The 14,477-nt window shown below is 51.6% G+C and overlaps 1 protein-coding gene and 1 long non-coding RNA gene across 3 annotated transcripts; one reads left to right on the top strand and one right to left on the bottom strand.

The window, feature by feature from the left end:
- Window positions 1-5,115: 5,115 nt before the first annotated feature.
- On the top strand, window positions 5,116-12,554 carry LOC311427557 (endothelial lipase-like). The gene is made up of 9 exons (XM_084504994.1): window positions 5,116-5,476; window positions 6,119-6,298; window positions 6,509-6,620; window positions 7,695-7,919; window positions 8,330-8,572; window positions 8,820-8,940; window positions 9,477-9,695; window positions 10,260-10,352; window positions 11,011-12,554. The coding sequence occupies exons 1-9, from the start codon at window positions 5,162-5,164 to the stop codon at window positions 11,030-11,032; spliced, it is 1,530 nt and encodes a 509-aa protein (XP_084361120.1). The 5' UTR covers window positions 5,116-5,161; the 3' UTR covers window positions 11,033-12,554.
- On the bottom strand, window positions 6,628-10,265 carry LOC311427561. Of its 2 annotated transcripts, none has more exons than XR_014687426.1 (4): window positions 9,844-10,265; window positions 9,564-9,764; window positions 7,683-7,785; window positions 6,628-6,799 (listed from the first exon to the last, which is right to left on the bottom strand). It is a non-coding gene; the product is annotated as an uncharacterized lncRNA (long non-coding RNA). The 2 variants fall into 2 exon arrangements; XR_014687427.1 differs by having other exon boundaries at window positions 10,013-10,265.
- Window positions 12,555-14,477: the final 1,923 nt, after the last annotated feature.

Here is a 14,477-nt window from a genome sequence, read left to right as displayed (position 1 = left end):
CAGGACAACAAGAAGGGGGTGAGATGGGCTGCGTGGAGAGGCAGATTCGCCACTGAAAGCAATTCCAAAATTGCCCTGGCAGCTTCCTGGCTATGCAGGGAAGACACCTGTTTTATTAAAATAAGACACCTTATTTACTAAAAAAAGACCCAGACAAACCAATTTCTCTCACCCTCAGGCCAAGGCCAGTGGTGGGAGATCAATTCGGTGAGGCTGAAGCAAGGCCAAGTGCTGCAGCTAGATGGCAGGCTAGGATTAGACTAGAGAGCAGGGACACCACATAGCATGAGAGAAAAAACCAAAAGATTCATATTTATGGATCACAACTAGTATTTATTGCAGCATTATATATATATATATATATATAAAAATCGAACCTTTATGTGTTAATGGAAAACGCATTTCTCGTTGTAGGTTGTGTTTGCTCGGGAAGTTGACCAAGCAGCTTTGCAGTAAAACGAAAACGTCTCCTGAAAGTGGTACCCAGCTACAGCAAAATGCTTAGAAGAAAAATTAGATGGAGTGGAAGAATAAAAAAGCAACACAAAAAAACGTTGATCTGCTGTCCAGGCACATCCCTGGTGTGAGAGAGGTCCGGGTTAAACTCTGTTTAGATTAAGAAGGCAGAGCAAGATCCTACTGCCCACGTGAATGCTCGGACCACTGGGATATTTTCAGATCTCTTCTTTAACACTAATAAACTCCACAGCTTTGAGGCTAGGATTTCGCCCAGATGAGATGCGGAAAATATTTGAGCTATCGCAAATATTTACACGGGTGGAAAGCGCAGAGCCGTAATTTTAACCACAGTTCCCCCTTCACCTGCCTTAAAAGGTTCCTTTGACTTTGCTGTCGAGGAGATGCTTTCTGCATCTTTTCTTACAGCCTCAATGTCTCCGAGTAACTCGTTCAGGACCGACCTCAAAGCAGGGAAACCTCACAGCACTGCTGGGGTATGGGCAGATATTATTTCTTCATTTTATATACGAGGTTCCTGTGGAAAACAATAAATAAATAGAAGCCAATGCGAAGGAGGATGAGCCTTGTCAAAATACACACGCAACAGCCTTTCTAAGCCAAGGATTACTAGAGAAAAAGAGACTCATGACTTTGAGGAACAGTAAAAATGGAAGAAGATCTCTCTGAGAGGGGTTTCGACACTTCCTTAGTGTCTCGGTTTCTTTTTCTGTGGAACAGAAATGGTGATATTTCCAGGAACACTACGCGTCCAGATGTAATAGATTAAAACTGAGCAAAAACTGAGGTCCTCAAGCACTTCCACTGCAGGAATCTCCACTCACGGCCAGCCTGAGTGCAACTCTCCATCGTTACTTCTGCTCTCCATGGGAAGGAAACCATGGGCAGCACCTTTACAGGCAGCTGCTCAGCAGCAGAGCCCAGGAGCAACGGGCCATTGAGAGAAAGCTGGAAGGGAGATGTGAAAAATAAGCGCGATGGGAATCACCCCAGGGTCATTCATCAGTCGAATCCGAAGCCACATCCTAACCACAAGGGGCAAAGATGTTCCTACCCGTCCTGCTTGGTCCTTGGCATTTACCTTACAGCCGCAGCTTGTGGAGCCCAAAAATTTCTTTCACAGAAATCCATACAAACGGGTCGCTTGCCCTAAAGGTTAAGCAGAAAAACCTGAAGGCAAAAAGCACCCAGTACCTATTTTAAATCAAAACCAGCTTGAACGCCGGAGCTGGAAAGTGCTGAAGGCTTCGCAGCCTTCCCACAGCTGCCCGCGCCTTCTCCCTGAGCTCTATAATATGCCTTATGCATGCGTGTGTTTAAATATAGATATAAAATACGTGTTGTATAATAAATGTGAGTTAAATATAATGATATATTCATGTGGTTTTTTTTTTAATAAAACAAAGTGGGGACCTGCCAGGAGCACGGGCAAAAGGACACATCAATAGGTGAGGCTGTAAGACTCGATGATTGCTGGCGGCTCAGCCAAGAGTGACGGGTTCATCCACCCCTGCACGCCCAGATAGGGGGAAATCAGCGGTAAAACAAACCTCCTGTGCGATTGAATAACCTTGTAGCCGAAGTCGGTGTTTATTCGACGCGTTCCCTGCCAGCAAAGCATTTACGCAGGTCGTGCAGGGCCGTGACTGCTTGTTCCTGGCTTTCAGGAACACCACCAAGTCCTCCACCAAACCGTATCGCTGAGCTCTACGTCTAAGCGATGGATTTGGGAACGCTCAAAACCAAGCTCTGGACGGCTGGGGTGGGATATAGGGTGGGAAGTTTTCCCATTATTCTGCTTTGGGGTCTTTTAGAGGGCGATCACCACGCGGTGGTCCCGAAGAGCCCTCCAGGCTGCTGCTGCTGGGGGCAAGGCAGGTGTTTTGGGGGCTAGGAAGGCATTTTGGGGGCTAGGAAGGCATTAGGGAGCTGGGCAACCACGTCCCCTTTCAATCTGAGCTCTGAGGACATCTACTGACCACGCTTCCCCTCCAGATTTGGCCACGTTTATGCAAAATCTGCAAATTTAAGGGAATAAGCGCGTGGATGAGGATACCCTCTCCGCGCATCAACCCCAAATTCCTCCTCTCCAGACTCTGCAGCAGCTCCAGCCCAGCTGTAACAGGGAGGGAACGCATGCACGGTAAAAAGGTGCAATTACCCCCAAAAAATGAGGTGTTTTTATTTATTTATTTTTCGTTTTGCTGGTTGCAGAGGTGTCGATGTGGGGGCCGGCTTCCAACCCGTGCTCGTGCTGTGGCTGGAGGTGCTGTAACGTCCCACGTATGATCAGGATGAGATTGATACACGGAGAAGAGAGAAAAAGAGAGAAAAAGAGAAAAAAAAGAGAGAAAAAGAGATAAAAGTCATCAAAGAAACCACATCACGTTGCTCAAGCACATCTGGGAGAACAAAAAGGGAGTGGGAAGAGTTTGTCCTTGACGATGGGGACCTGCCGGGGAGGGAGAGGGCGGCCAATTTGGGATCAAAGCCTTCTGGCAACCTCCCCCCGTTGGAGATGGCCGGAGGCAGGTACAAACCATCCCGTTCCCAACGCCGAGAGGAATTAGGGTTCGGCAGGAATGCGGGGATTTACCCCTCCAGGCCCACCGTGGCCGCCCAAACAGCTCGGCCAGGAGAGCACGTGCTCGCTAAGACCCCCCAGGCCCAGATGCCAGGGGATTTAATGTGGGACAGGAGGCCCGGGGCGGCTTTGTAGGGCCGCTGGCAGGCTGAGCTGTAAATATTCCCTCACAATCAAAGGCATTCAGCTCGGGATTACGCGCCGGGGGCTCGGTGGTTGAGTAAAACTACAACCAAAGGGACCGTTTGGAGTCAAGATGGTGACCGGAGAGGCAGCTGAAGCGTTTTTATTTTCCCTCCGGTCCTTTGGGGCCGGGGATCCGGAGGCTGTGGTGTAAGAAATGGGCTCGGAAGGATGTGAGGGGACACAGAGAGGTCCCCGGGGATATGGGTGACGCTGTGGGAGCATGTGAGGTGGTTTCATAACCCGGTGGAGATTAGCAGGGAGCAAGTAGACCCAGAGAGGCCTACGGAGCCTCGCGCCGCTTCGAGGGCGCTCGTCGAGGGGCTGTGCTTCAAAGGGTGTAGGGCCGGAGCTGTAGGGTCAGAGCTTTAGGGTCAGCAGGGTGAAGGATGGGTGTGAAATGAAGATATGAGACCCGCTCTCGCCCCATTTTCATGCCCGCAGAATAAAGGTGTCCAGGGTGGGATTAATAATGCATATAAATGGCCTAAAATGGCCGGCTCGAGCTTTGGATTGAGCATCTTTTTGGGGGAAAAGGGGAAAAAAAGGGGGAAAGGGGAGGGAAAAGAGGGGAAAGGAGGGAAAAAAGGGGGGAAAGGAGGGGAAAAGAGGGGGGAAAGGAGGGGGAAAAGGAGGGAAAGGGGAGGGAAAAGAGGGGGGGGAAAGGGGGGAATAAAAGGGGAAAAGGGGGGAATAAGGGAAAAAGGGAGGAAAGGGAGGGAAAAAGAGGGGAAAGGAGGGGGAAAAGGGGGGAAGGGAGGGGAAGAAGGGGGAAAAGGAGGGGGGAATAAAGGGGGAAAGGGGGGGGAAAAAGGGGGGAAAAGGGAGGGAAGAAGGGGGGAAAGAGGGGAAAAAGGGGGAAAGGAGCAGGAAAAAGGAGAAAAGGAGGGGGAAAGGGGGAAAAGGGGGGAAAGGAGGGGGAAAAGGGGAAGAGGAGGGGGAAAAGGGGAAGAGGAGGGGGAAAAGGGGAAGAGGAGGGGGAAAGGAGGGGTGAAAGGGGGCAATAAAGGGGGAAAAGGGGGGGGAAAGGGGGAGGAAAGGAGGGGAAAAAGGGGGAATAAGGGAAAAAGGGAGGAAAGGAGGGGGAAAAGGGGGGGAAAGGAGGGGGAAAAGGGGGGGAAAGGAGGGGGAAGGGAGGGGGAAAAGGGGGAAAAAGGGGGGGGAAGGTAGGGGAAAAAGGGGGAAAGGAGGGGAAAAAGGGGGGAAAGGGAGGGAAGAAGGGGGGAAAGGGAGGGAAGAAGGGGGGAAAGGGAGGGAAGAAGGGGGGAAAGAGGGGAAAAAGGTGGAAAGGAGCAGGAAAAAGGAGAAAAGGAGTTGGAAAAGGGGGGAAAGGAGGGGGAAAAGGAGGGAAAAAGAGGGGAAATGGGGGGAAAAGGGGAGGAAAGGGGGGAAAAAGGGGGGAAAATAAGGGAAAAAAGGAGGAAAGGGAGGGAAAAAGAGGGGAAAGGAGGGAAAAGAGGGGAAAAAGGGGGAAAGGAGGGGGAAAAGGAGGGAAAAGGGAGGGAAGAAGGGGGAAAACAGGGGGAAAAAGAAGGAAAAAAGGGAAAAAGGAAGGGGAAAAAAAGAGGTGTGTGGTTCTTATCCCAAAGCAGGTCCGCGGTCGCCCCCCAGCCCACCCCACGCGTGTCCCATGGGCGCCCCCACACCCCCTCTCCACCTCCGCGGCCCTATAAGCGTCACCCCCCTATAGGCATCACCCCCCTATAGGTGTCCCTATCCCTATAGGTGTCCCTATAGGTGTCCCCGAGCCCCCTCCCACCCCATAAACGTCACTGGGAAGGGAGGGGAGGGGGGTGCCCTATGGGACCGGCCCCTTAAAGGGCGGCCCCCAGCGCCGCCCCACAGGCGGCCCCTTATAAGAGCGGCTCCCGGCCGGCCCCTGCCTCAACCCCACAGCCTCGACCCCCTGCCTCGGCCATGAGCAGCCTCCTCCTCCTCTTCCTCACCTTCCTCCTCCTCAGCACCGGCCTCACTGCTGAGGGGGGACCCCACAGGGGCCGAGGCGGGGACGGGGAAGGACGAGGAGGGAGGGGGTCGCCCCTATCGCCACCCATGTCGCCGACAGTATCGCCGACAGTATCGCCGACCCCTCTGTCGCCACGGGTGAGGTTCAGCCTCCACTCGGCCTCCGAGGCCGAAGGCTGCCCGCTGGCCCTGGGGCGGGAGGGGAGCCTGCAGGAGTGCGGCTTCAACGCCACCGCCAAGAGCTTCTTCATCATCCACGGCTGGACGGTGAGCCCTAAAGGGGGCCCTATATAGGGCCAGGGGGCGAGGGGGGACAAGGGGATGTGACCCTATGGACAGCTGCCACCCTACTGTGCGCTGCCACCCCTCAGGAGTCCCGTACCGTGGGGTAGGGGTTGCTTAAGGAGTCCCCAATCTCCAAATGCACCTGTGCCATATGGCTCTGTGCCTCATGGGGTGAGCACAATTCAGTGCTTTTTCTCATTTGATCCCCTTAAAATGGGACTAACCCCATAAAGGTGGTAGTTGGGACACGTGTAGCTCCGTATCCCTTATTCACTCTCCTCAATGAAGCAGCAGAGGGCAGATGAAGCCTGCCAAGCTTTCCCTTTCTGCCTTTTCTGGGCTGCTTGGGGACTCTTCAGTTCCAGGACTGAAAAATTATGTTGCAAACCATCAGGTTTCCTCAAATTGTTGAGGAACGAGCGATAAGGTGGCCACCCTAAGAGGCAGGGTGGCTAATTACAGCCAGGATCTGTCAAAACCTGGCTGTCCTACCCCATAAGCATGCTGTAATGGGGTTTGCAGAGAAGCCTATATCAGGGCAGGACGCATATCCTAGACGAAAACTTCCCAGAATGCTTAATGGGGGCCCTAAAATCCAGCTTCTGACCCCGCTCTCTCCCCCAGATGAGTGGCATGTTCGAGACGTGGCTGGGCAGCCTGGTGGCCGCCCTGCAGGAGCGGGAGAAGGAGGCCAACGTGGTGGTGGTGGACTGGCTCTCGCTGGCCCACCAGCTCTACACGGATGCGGTGAACAACACGCAGGTGGTGGGGAGAAGCATAGCCCGGCTCCTCGACTGGTTACAGGTAGGGTGAGAGGGAACGGGGGCTGTGGCAACCTTCCACGAGCGATTCTTGCACAAGGGAGCCGAGTTTACGCCAGCCCCGATGCTCACGAGCAAGGGAAGGAGCTGGTGTAATCCTGACCCCGAGGCGTAGTGGAGCAACGCCTCGCTGCGGTGCTTACCTGGGAGATGCTGCTTGGGTCAGCTCGGATTATTTCTTTTTCCTTCGCAGGAAAATCCTCTCTTTAAGCTTGAGAACGTCCACCTGATCGGGTACAGCCTGGGCGCCCACGTCGCGGGCTTCGCTGGCAACCACGTCCATGGGACGATCGGCAGAATTACAGGCAAGTGGCTCTGTAAGCAGCCTCTCACCTCTAACAGGGGCAGCAGGCTTCCCCGAAAAGCCTCGTCTCGTTTTGCTGTGATGTTTCGGGCTGGTGTCATCAGAAATGACAAGTTTCCTACCTGTGGCTGCGGTGTGGGGCACGGCTCTCTTTCCACATGAAACCATTTTAATTTTGAGCTGCAAAAATCGAAGTGTGGGGGGTGTCAGTGAAAAAATCTGTGAACCCATTGATCTCGAATGCTTCTGAACTCAAATGTGGGCTCAAAATCCAAAGCCTGTGAGTGTTACTAATTCTGTAATCCTAGCTCAAACTAATGAGGGTGAGCTTCCCTGGGTCCAGTTTGTCCCATGAGATGCTTGGTCAAAAAGAAATCAACTCCACATTCTGACAGCATCTTGGACAGGATGCTTCGTACTTCAGAGAAACAGATTTCAGTGTGTAATAACTTAGGATGTGATAGAAGAGAGCTTTAAGGGTTTAAATCTGACATTGGCAGTGAGTTCCTCAGCCTAATAGAAAAAATAAATCTACGGGTAAAGCAGGAAAAGCACCAAAGAAGTTAAGCACCTGAGCTGTTCCCCAATTTAAGGCTGTGAGGGAGGCTCAGAGGTAACAGACTCAAAGCCCTGATGGGATCTCAGATGTAAAAATGACCTGGCTGCTGCTTAAAACCCCTATTAGTCCCTCCATATGGCCAGGCTGAAAATAAGCTAAATGGAAGCCAAGGCAGCTTTGGCTGCCAGCAGTCCCTGTGGGGTGCTAGACCTCTTCTGGTCTGCAGTCTTCTGCCACCTCTGAAACGTTTTGTCACTGACCTGGCACGGATTGATGGCTCCAGGTTGCCTGTTGGATGTAATTGCTGGAAATGGAGCAGCCTAGATGGTGTCGCCCCAAGACTTTTATGGGATATCTTCATCTGTTTCTTTGTGAACCCATGGTGAAGGGCTCTTGGGGGGCAGTATCTGCAACGGGGCAGGGTCTGGCTGTGCAGCAGCTGGCCGGGAGGCCTCCCGGCATCAAATTCTTGCTGATTCCCTGTGAAATAACCCAATTTCTTACCTGCTACGCCAGGCTTGGATCCAGCCGGCCCCATGTTTGAAGGAGTGGACCCCAGCAAGCGCCTCTCCCCTGACGATGCCAGCTTCGTGGACGTCCTGCACACCTACACGAGGGAGACGCTGGGGGTTAGCATTGGGATCCAGATGCCCGTAGGCCACGTTGACATCTACCCCAACGGGGGAGACTTCCAGCCCGGCTGTGGATTAAGCGATGTCTTGGGAGCGATTGCCTACGGGAGTAAGTTCCTCATCACTTATTTAACCTCTAGGCTGCTGACAAGTAGACTTGGGCTGATGCTGGGGGATGAGTTGATTTTTACAAGAGCAGAGGAAATGACTTTTTTCCCCTCCTAAACTGTCTGTACCCTTGGAAACTAGACTTGCTTTTAGCTCCGAATAACACTTACTAACACCTCATCATAACCTGTGGCTGTCCCGTGCTGCCTCTGGAATCCCCTATAAAGCCCTAAGCGACCCATCCTCTTCAGGAATCTAGCACTAACCTCTCAAATTGCTGCTCTTCCAACAAAAAAAAAGTCCAGTTTGGCCTCGTTCAGCTGAAAAAGCTGTTGCTCGCTGTGTCTTTACCAGCTGCTGGGGTGACAAGTACTTAAACAAAATGTATCCCTTGCCGCTCTGCTCCTCTAGCACTTGGTGAAGTGGTTAAATGTGAGCACGAGCGGTCTGTGCACCTGTTTGTGGACTCCCTCGTGAACCAAGATAAACAAAGCTTCGCGTTTCAATGTACTGATTCCAGTCGCTTCAAGAAGGGAATCTGCCTGAGCTGCCGGAAGAACCGCTGCAGCGGCATCGGCTACAACGCCAGGAGAACGCGGAACAAAAGGAACAGCAAGATGTACTTAAAAACAAGAGCTGACATGCCCTTCAAAGGTAGGCTGCCTCTCTCTTGAAAGAGCCAAGGCTGATTTCTAGGAGGGGAAGCGCGGGGTGCACCTGAAATCCCGTAGGTTGATTTGGTTTTGCTCTTAAAAAAAATAAATAAATAAATAAATCGGTGATGTCTCAGTAAGGAAAGGGTCTGGCTTTTGCCAGCCAACGCTACTTCACAGAGTAATTCTGAGCGGTATTTTCAGCTCACACAGCTGGCTCAATGTGTGTTCTTCTTGTTTCCCTCCAGTCTACCATTACCAGATGAAAATGCACGTCTTCAGCTACAAAGGCTCGGCAGAGGCTGACCCCACTTTCTCTGTCACCCTGCATGGCACCAACGGGGACTCCGAGCCCCTCTCCTTGGAGATGTAAGTAAGCTGATCTAACCAGGGGCTGGGCAAGGTGGCTTTCTTTTTTTTTTTTTTTTCCTCTGCTAACCCCAGCACTGCAGCTGTGCCTTGCAGCCCCACTTCACCATTCAGGAGCTTTTCAGCTGGGAACTGACTTGCTGATGAAGTAAATTGTGCCCAGTGCTCTATGCATTGGCCTTTGGGGCTTGTTGGTGAGGCATTTTGCTTTCTCCTTCCACCATCTGGGTAGTCTGAGAGCATTTAGATCTCTGGAGGTGTTGTTGACCTCCTTTAGCCTCTCCCAGAAGAGCCAAGGTGTGAAATCCACCCTTCAGCTATGGAAAGCTGGCTGAGCAGCCGAATTTGTGATGAGTTGGACTGAACCAGCCACCCAAGCTCCCTTCCTGCAATGCAATCAGCAATTAACCGGGGGCAGGTGACTGTGGAGCAGCTGATAAGCTGCAGAGGCTCTGTTTAACCTCTTGCAAGGGGATGAATAAGCATCTGGCCTGCTTCCATAAGGGAGAAATGTTGATTCTCTGCTTTAATTCCAGGCTCGATCAAATCGGCCTCAATGCTACCAACACCTTCCTGGTCTATACTGAAGAGGACATGGGGGAGCTGTTAAAAATCAAGCTCACCTGGGAGGGCACGTCGCAGTCCTGGTACGATCTGTGGAAGGAGCTGAAGAGTTACTGGTACCGGCCTGCCAAGGCTGCCCAGGAACTGCACATCAGGCGGATACGCGTGAAATCGGGGGAGACGCAGCAGAGGTAGGAGCAAACAGGCAGCCTCACACACCTAGCTCGAAACGTCACTCAAAAGGGGCGATTTTTCAGAATCTAGCAGCAAAAAAAAGAGTGTTTTTGAACTTACCTGGTAGTCTGAACGCCTCATCTTCCTTGTTATCACCTCATGCACCTTCATGGTACGAGGGGAGTGGGTTGCTGGCCAGCAAGAGGCCACAAACCAGATTTTAAGTCACTGCAGATCAGCTCTGAGATGTTCTTTTCCTTTATTTCGACCCTGTAACAGCCTCCCCTGCCTTTGGGGACTGAGTTGGCCTACTTCAAGGCGATTCAGATAATACCTCAAGAATCCTTTGGGTAGTATTTTCCATTCCATTTTCCATTTCCATTCCATGAAGTGGAATCTGAAAGTCGGAAAGGAAACATCGCCTCCTCCGTTTGAGGAGGTACTGATGTATCAAGATGGTCCAGAGAAGATGTCAAACCAAACAACTTGCCCTAGAATTCCCTGCAATCCGTATTTACATCTTGGTTTTTGACCACGGAGGCGACAGGTTCCTTCTCTTGACTTCTGATTCTTCCTCCTAGGTTTGCTTTCTGTGTAGAGGACTCGCAGCTGACCCGTATATCTCCTGGCAAAGAGCTCTGGTTTGTCAAGTGCGCAGACGACTGGAAAAAAAGGTAGGGAAAAGCAGCTATCCACCAAGATCCTTGCAGTAGTAGTGGAGAGCTAATTGGGTGCACCTATTAAATGCTGCTACCCTGTAAAATAACTGCTACTATCCTATAAAACAGAGGAGAGGAAAGTTAGGGGTGGAGGGGAGCGTCCCAAACATCACCTCAGCCTGATGGAAGACCTCGAGCTGCAGAGAAACCTCTTGCTTCTGTTTGGGCTGCGCTAGTGGCTCCTCCTGCTTCATCTCCAGCTCTGCTTATCTTGCTTTGCACAAGTCAGCTGAGAAACACGAGCTGGCACCACTCCAGGCCTGGCAGAAGCCAGCAGGCTGTTTGTGTGTACGGTAGCAAACAATTCGGTGAATGGAAACCCTGCGTGAGAACTCGCTGCTCTGCCACAAACCTGGAAAGATTTGGCCACCCCAAGTGGCTCTGAACAGGCAGAGCCTGGAGTCAAGACCTGTAAAATTTGTTTGCGACCTTCTTGAGTGCGTGATGGCTTCAGGTTCCCACTGAATAGCTACTGGGCAGAGGGATTTCTTGATTATTTCTGACAAACTCAAATACCAACCTTCCATTTAAACCTGTTCTCCGTGTCCCGCAATTTCTCAGGAATTCTCTGCTATTTCTCCTTAATTTTTTCCCCTCTTGTTGCTTTTCCCAGGCCTGTCTCAAACTCGCTCTGAAGACTTTCCCGAAGACTTACCACGGAGTGACCAGGATGCACGAGGACCACAGAAGTGGGAAGATGCTCTGGCAAAAACCTGGCTTGGTAGCACTTAAAGCAAATGTCTTTTTCAAGACAAAACCTCTTGAATCAGGTGGAAGAAACCGAGGAGACATTGATGGACCTAGAATAACTAGAACTACGTCCTCCCTTCCCTGGGGAGCCTGGCTTATGCATTTAGCCTTACCTTGACCTGTTAGACGCTGCGTTTCCTGCCTGCTCCCACTAACCAGAGCTACAGATGAGATCTTAAAACCTCAGCAATGATCTTCTGGTCTGCCTGCCGGGGGAGCTGAGAAGATAATTGTGCTAGCTGCTCAGCAGGCTGCTGGTAACAGAGCTGCCAAGAACAAATGAGCGTCTAGCGAAGGCGTTGCTGCGAATCCTATAGCGCTGGGGGCTGGGGGAAGGTGAGACCTGCACCCACCGAGCACGAGGAGCTCTGTAGGGGTGTGGAGCTCTTTAGGGGAGGGGTGGGAATCAGCACAACGCCACTTCACCCTGTCCTGCGACTTCACCTCGTGCCGTGCCTTGAAAATCCGTCCTGTGTCTGGCCGATGGTGAGATCTGTGCCTGTCGCCTCGTCTGAAGGCAGCGCTCCGTCCCCCCCTCCTCGTATTTAGCCCTGGCTGCAGGGCTGAGGGCAGCTGGTGGTGCTGGCAGCTGCTCCCCAGCAAGGCTTTGAGGTGTTAATCCCCTCACAAGAGGCAGCTGCCCTGCCACCAAATGCAGCAGAGGAGGAAGGTAACGAACTGAACCCTCTCAGGAGAGCTCGGCACCACTCCTCGTGACTACTGAGACCCCGTTGGCCCCTGCTCCGTTGCTGCTCTAGTCCCGGCGTGTAATTAAGACCTCCTTTCAGAATTCAGACCTGATTTTTAGGCGAAGCACTTAACTGAGCCAAACAGACAACAGCCTGCCTTCACTGCCCCAACGCCCCGCTCGGATTGCCAGATGAGCTGGGCTTTGCTCTGAGTCGGACAGCCCACAGCAGAGTCGACCCTGTCCGGGGCGAACTATTTATTTATTGCTCTTAATTTTCGGCAGGAGACTCGGCCTAACAACTCCTGAACGATCGGCCTGCAGAAAGACAGTCTGAAAAGGGTGTTGCCACATGGTGCACTGAGCTCTGAAGACCTCGCAAGCCCTTCGAGGCCTGCAGCTCTCAGTTTTTTTTCTTGTAGAGCTTCAATCCAACCAAAGCAAGCGCATTTGGAGATCTTTTATTTTTTTTTTTTTCCCATGGTTTTAAGCAAAGGCTTCAATAAGCGAAGCTTTTGGTAAGTAGCTGAGGCTTGTCACCACGCCATCCTCAGAGTGGCTTCAAAGCCCTGTTTGTATATTGTGGTTTTTGTACGACTTCAAAACCTTATTTATTTCTCGTGCTGTACATATGTAAAAACTCAAAGATTTTTGGTTCGGAGTAACACTTTTTATAAGCCTTAAGACAAAAAAACAAATAAAGAGCTTTGTAAAAACCATGGAAGTCTCGCTCTTAATCGATCCCAGGCTTTCCTCAGGGCTGCATTTTGTGTCTCCTGCCTCCAGCAAGTCCCAGAGGCCAGCAGCCAGGTGGACGCGGTCTACAGCTGCCCTTGTTCAATCATTACCTGACCTTGCTGGTGAGCCTGTCCAGGAGGACATGAAAGAAAAAGGAGCACAAACTTCATTTTCCCAGCGTTGCTCCCACCAGCAGCGGCCACCCCATCCTGGTGGCTCCAATCCAGCAGCAGCAGGACTCTGCAAACAAAGCAAAGAGCCCCGAGCTGTGGGAGATTTACATGAAATTACTCGGTTAACCTTTTCCTAGAAGTAAAGCAGGGGCTGCAAGCCCTTCCTCCAGGAGTTAGGGACCGCAGGTGATGCTCTCCCGGCTGGGTCAGACAAGTTTCCCCAATTACAAGGTCCGCTGTGCCCTAATTAAATTAAAAAATAATGAAGAAATAAAGAGACAGGCCCTATTCCTGAACTCTAATAAATTTGGGGTGGCCCCATATGACAAGCAGGGCTGAGGCTGGGGTCTGTGCTCGACGTAGCGTCCCCCTCCCCCTGGTTTTCTTTTTGGGATTGCTTTGTCACGGCCCCTCCATTCAGCTGGGTTCCCCCGAAGGTCAGCCTGCGTCTCCGGAGGAACAAGGCGCCCCGCACGGGGAATGCTTTACAACCTTCCCCGTCCCTCCACGCCACCCCAGCTCCAGCGAGCAGCCTCCATCGGGCACTATTCCCCCCGAAACACCCGAGCATCGCGGCTTTTTAAGGTGGGTTGAACAAAAAAAACCCGCCTGCGGGTTGCTTCTCCACCATTTCCCTGCGTAACGCGGCTCAGGAGGCTCCGGCTGCATCCCGCAGGCGGTTTCCGAGCTGCAAGAGTTGGGATAGAATAAATTCAATGCAAGGGCTGTGCTGGGGAAGGGAAAGACCTGGCAGCGTTTTCGGGAACAAGAACAGCACGTTCTTTGCTGGCTTCCCCTCCCGAGATAACCAGGCAGCCCCACAGCACCAGGTAAAGCTTCCCCGGGACAACCTCACCCAAACTTGGCTGTAACGACCCAAAAAAAACCCAAGCCCTCGCTCCTCCGACAGCAATAATAACGAGTTGTAATTTTATGCCTGCTTGGCTGCTGGCATTCCAACATAAATTACACAGCTCATTGACTTCCCAGCCCGAGCGCAGGCATTTGAAACCTCTTCCTTCTGATTTGACTCGTAATAAGGGCGAAAACCAAGGAAAAGGGATAAATAAAGTATGGATTTTTATCCTTAGTTTCACTTCTCCTTAGCCAGCTGTCCTAATGGTTGCAAAGCAGTTCAGACAAAATAATGATGTAAGATTTAGACGAAACCTTCAGGCAAATCTGGTTGATTCTTTGCACCTTTCCATACCTCTTCCCCTATCCTGTTTTGGGCTGAAAACAGACGAATCCGAGCAAATTCCCAAGAGAAAGGCCACTCGAGCTTAGCTGGAGCCACACCGAAACAATCCTCCTCTGCCATAAAATCTGCGGATGTTAACGAGAAGGACATCCTCACCCCACAGATCCGTCGGTTTTTTGAGCAACCCAAAAAATCTTAATTACAATAAAAAATTTCTTAATTAAGAAACCCCCCACGGAAGGATGGATTGAGCATTATTCACCCAGCGCAGCGCAGGGAATTTCCAGCCACAGATCCCGAAGCATCAGCTGAGTAATAACCCTTCAAATTTCCCTCTGAATTTCAGAGCCATCGACCTGGCCGGCTTCCAGATGAGTAAGGTTATGCAGAAAAGTTGGGTTTCCTTAAATAGGGTTTATCAGCGTTGACCTTATTGTCAAGGAACGTGAATCCATGTCGGAAAAGTCCCAAAGGAACTAGCCTGTATCGCGAGCAAGCAGTTTTTAGGCACAGAAAAACACTTGAAGGGC

This window comes from Aythya ferina (genome assembly GCF_964211825.1).
Source record: "Aythya ferina genome assembly, chromosome: Z".
In the NCBI taxonomy this organism is placed as follows: Eukaryota; Metazoa; Chordata; class Aves; order Anseriformes; family Anatidae; genus Aythya; species Aythya ferina.
This window is presented reverse-complemented; position numbering and strand designations above follow the sequence as displayed.

Coding starts and splice junctions, on each gene's coding strand:
- LOC311427557 (XM_084504994.1), top strand. CDS start 5,162: ATGAGCAGCCTCCTCCTCCTCTTCCTCACCTTCCTCCTCCTCAGCACC. Junction 5,477..6,118: donor TCATCATCCACGGCTGGACG/GTGAGCCCTAAA, acceptor TCTCTCCCCCAG/ATGAGTGGCATGTTCGAGAC. Junction 7,920..8,329: donor GGGAGCGATTGCCTACGGGA/GTAAGTTCCTCA, acceptor CTGCTCCTCTAG/CACTTGGTGAAGTGGTTAAA.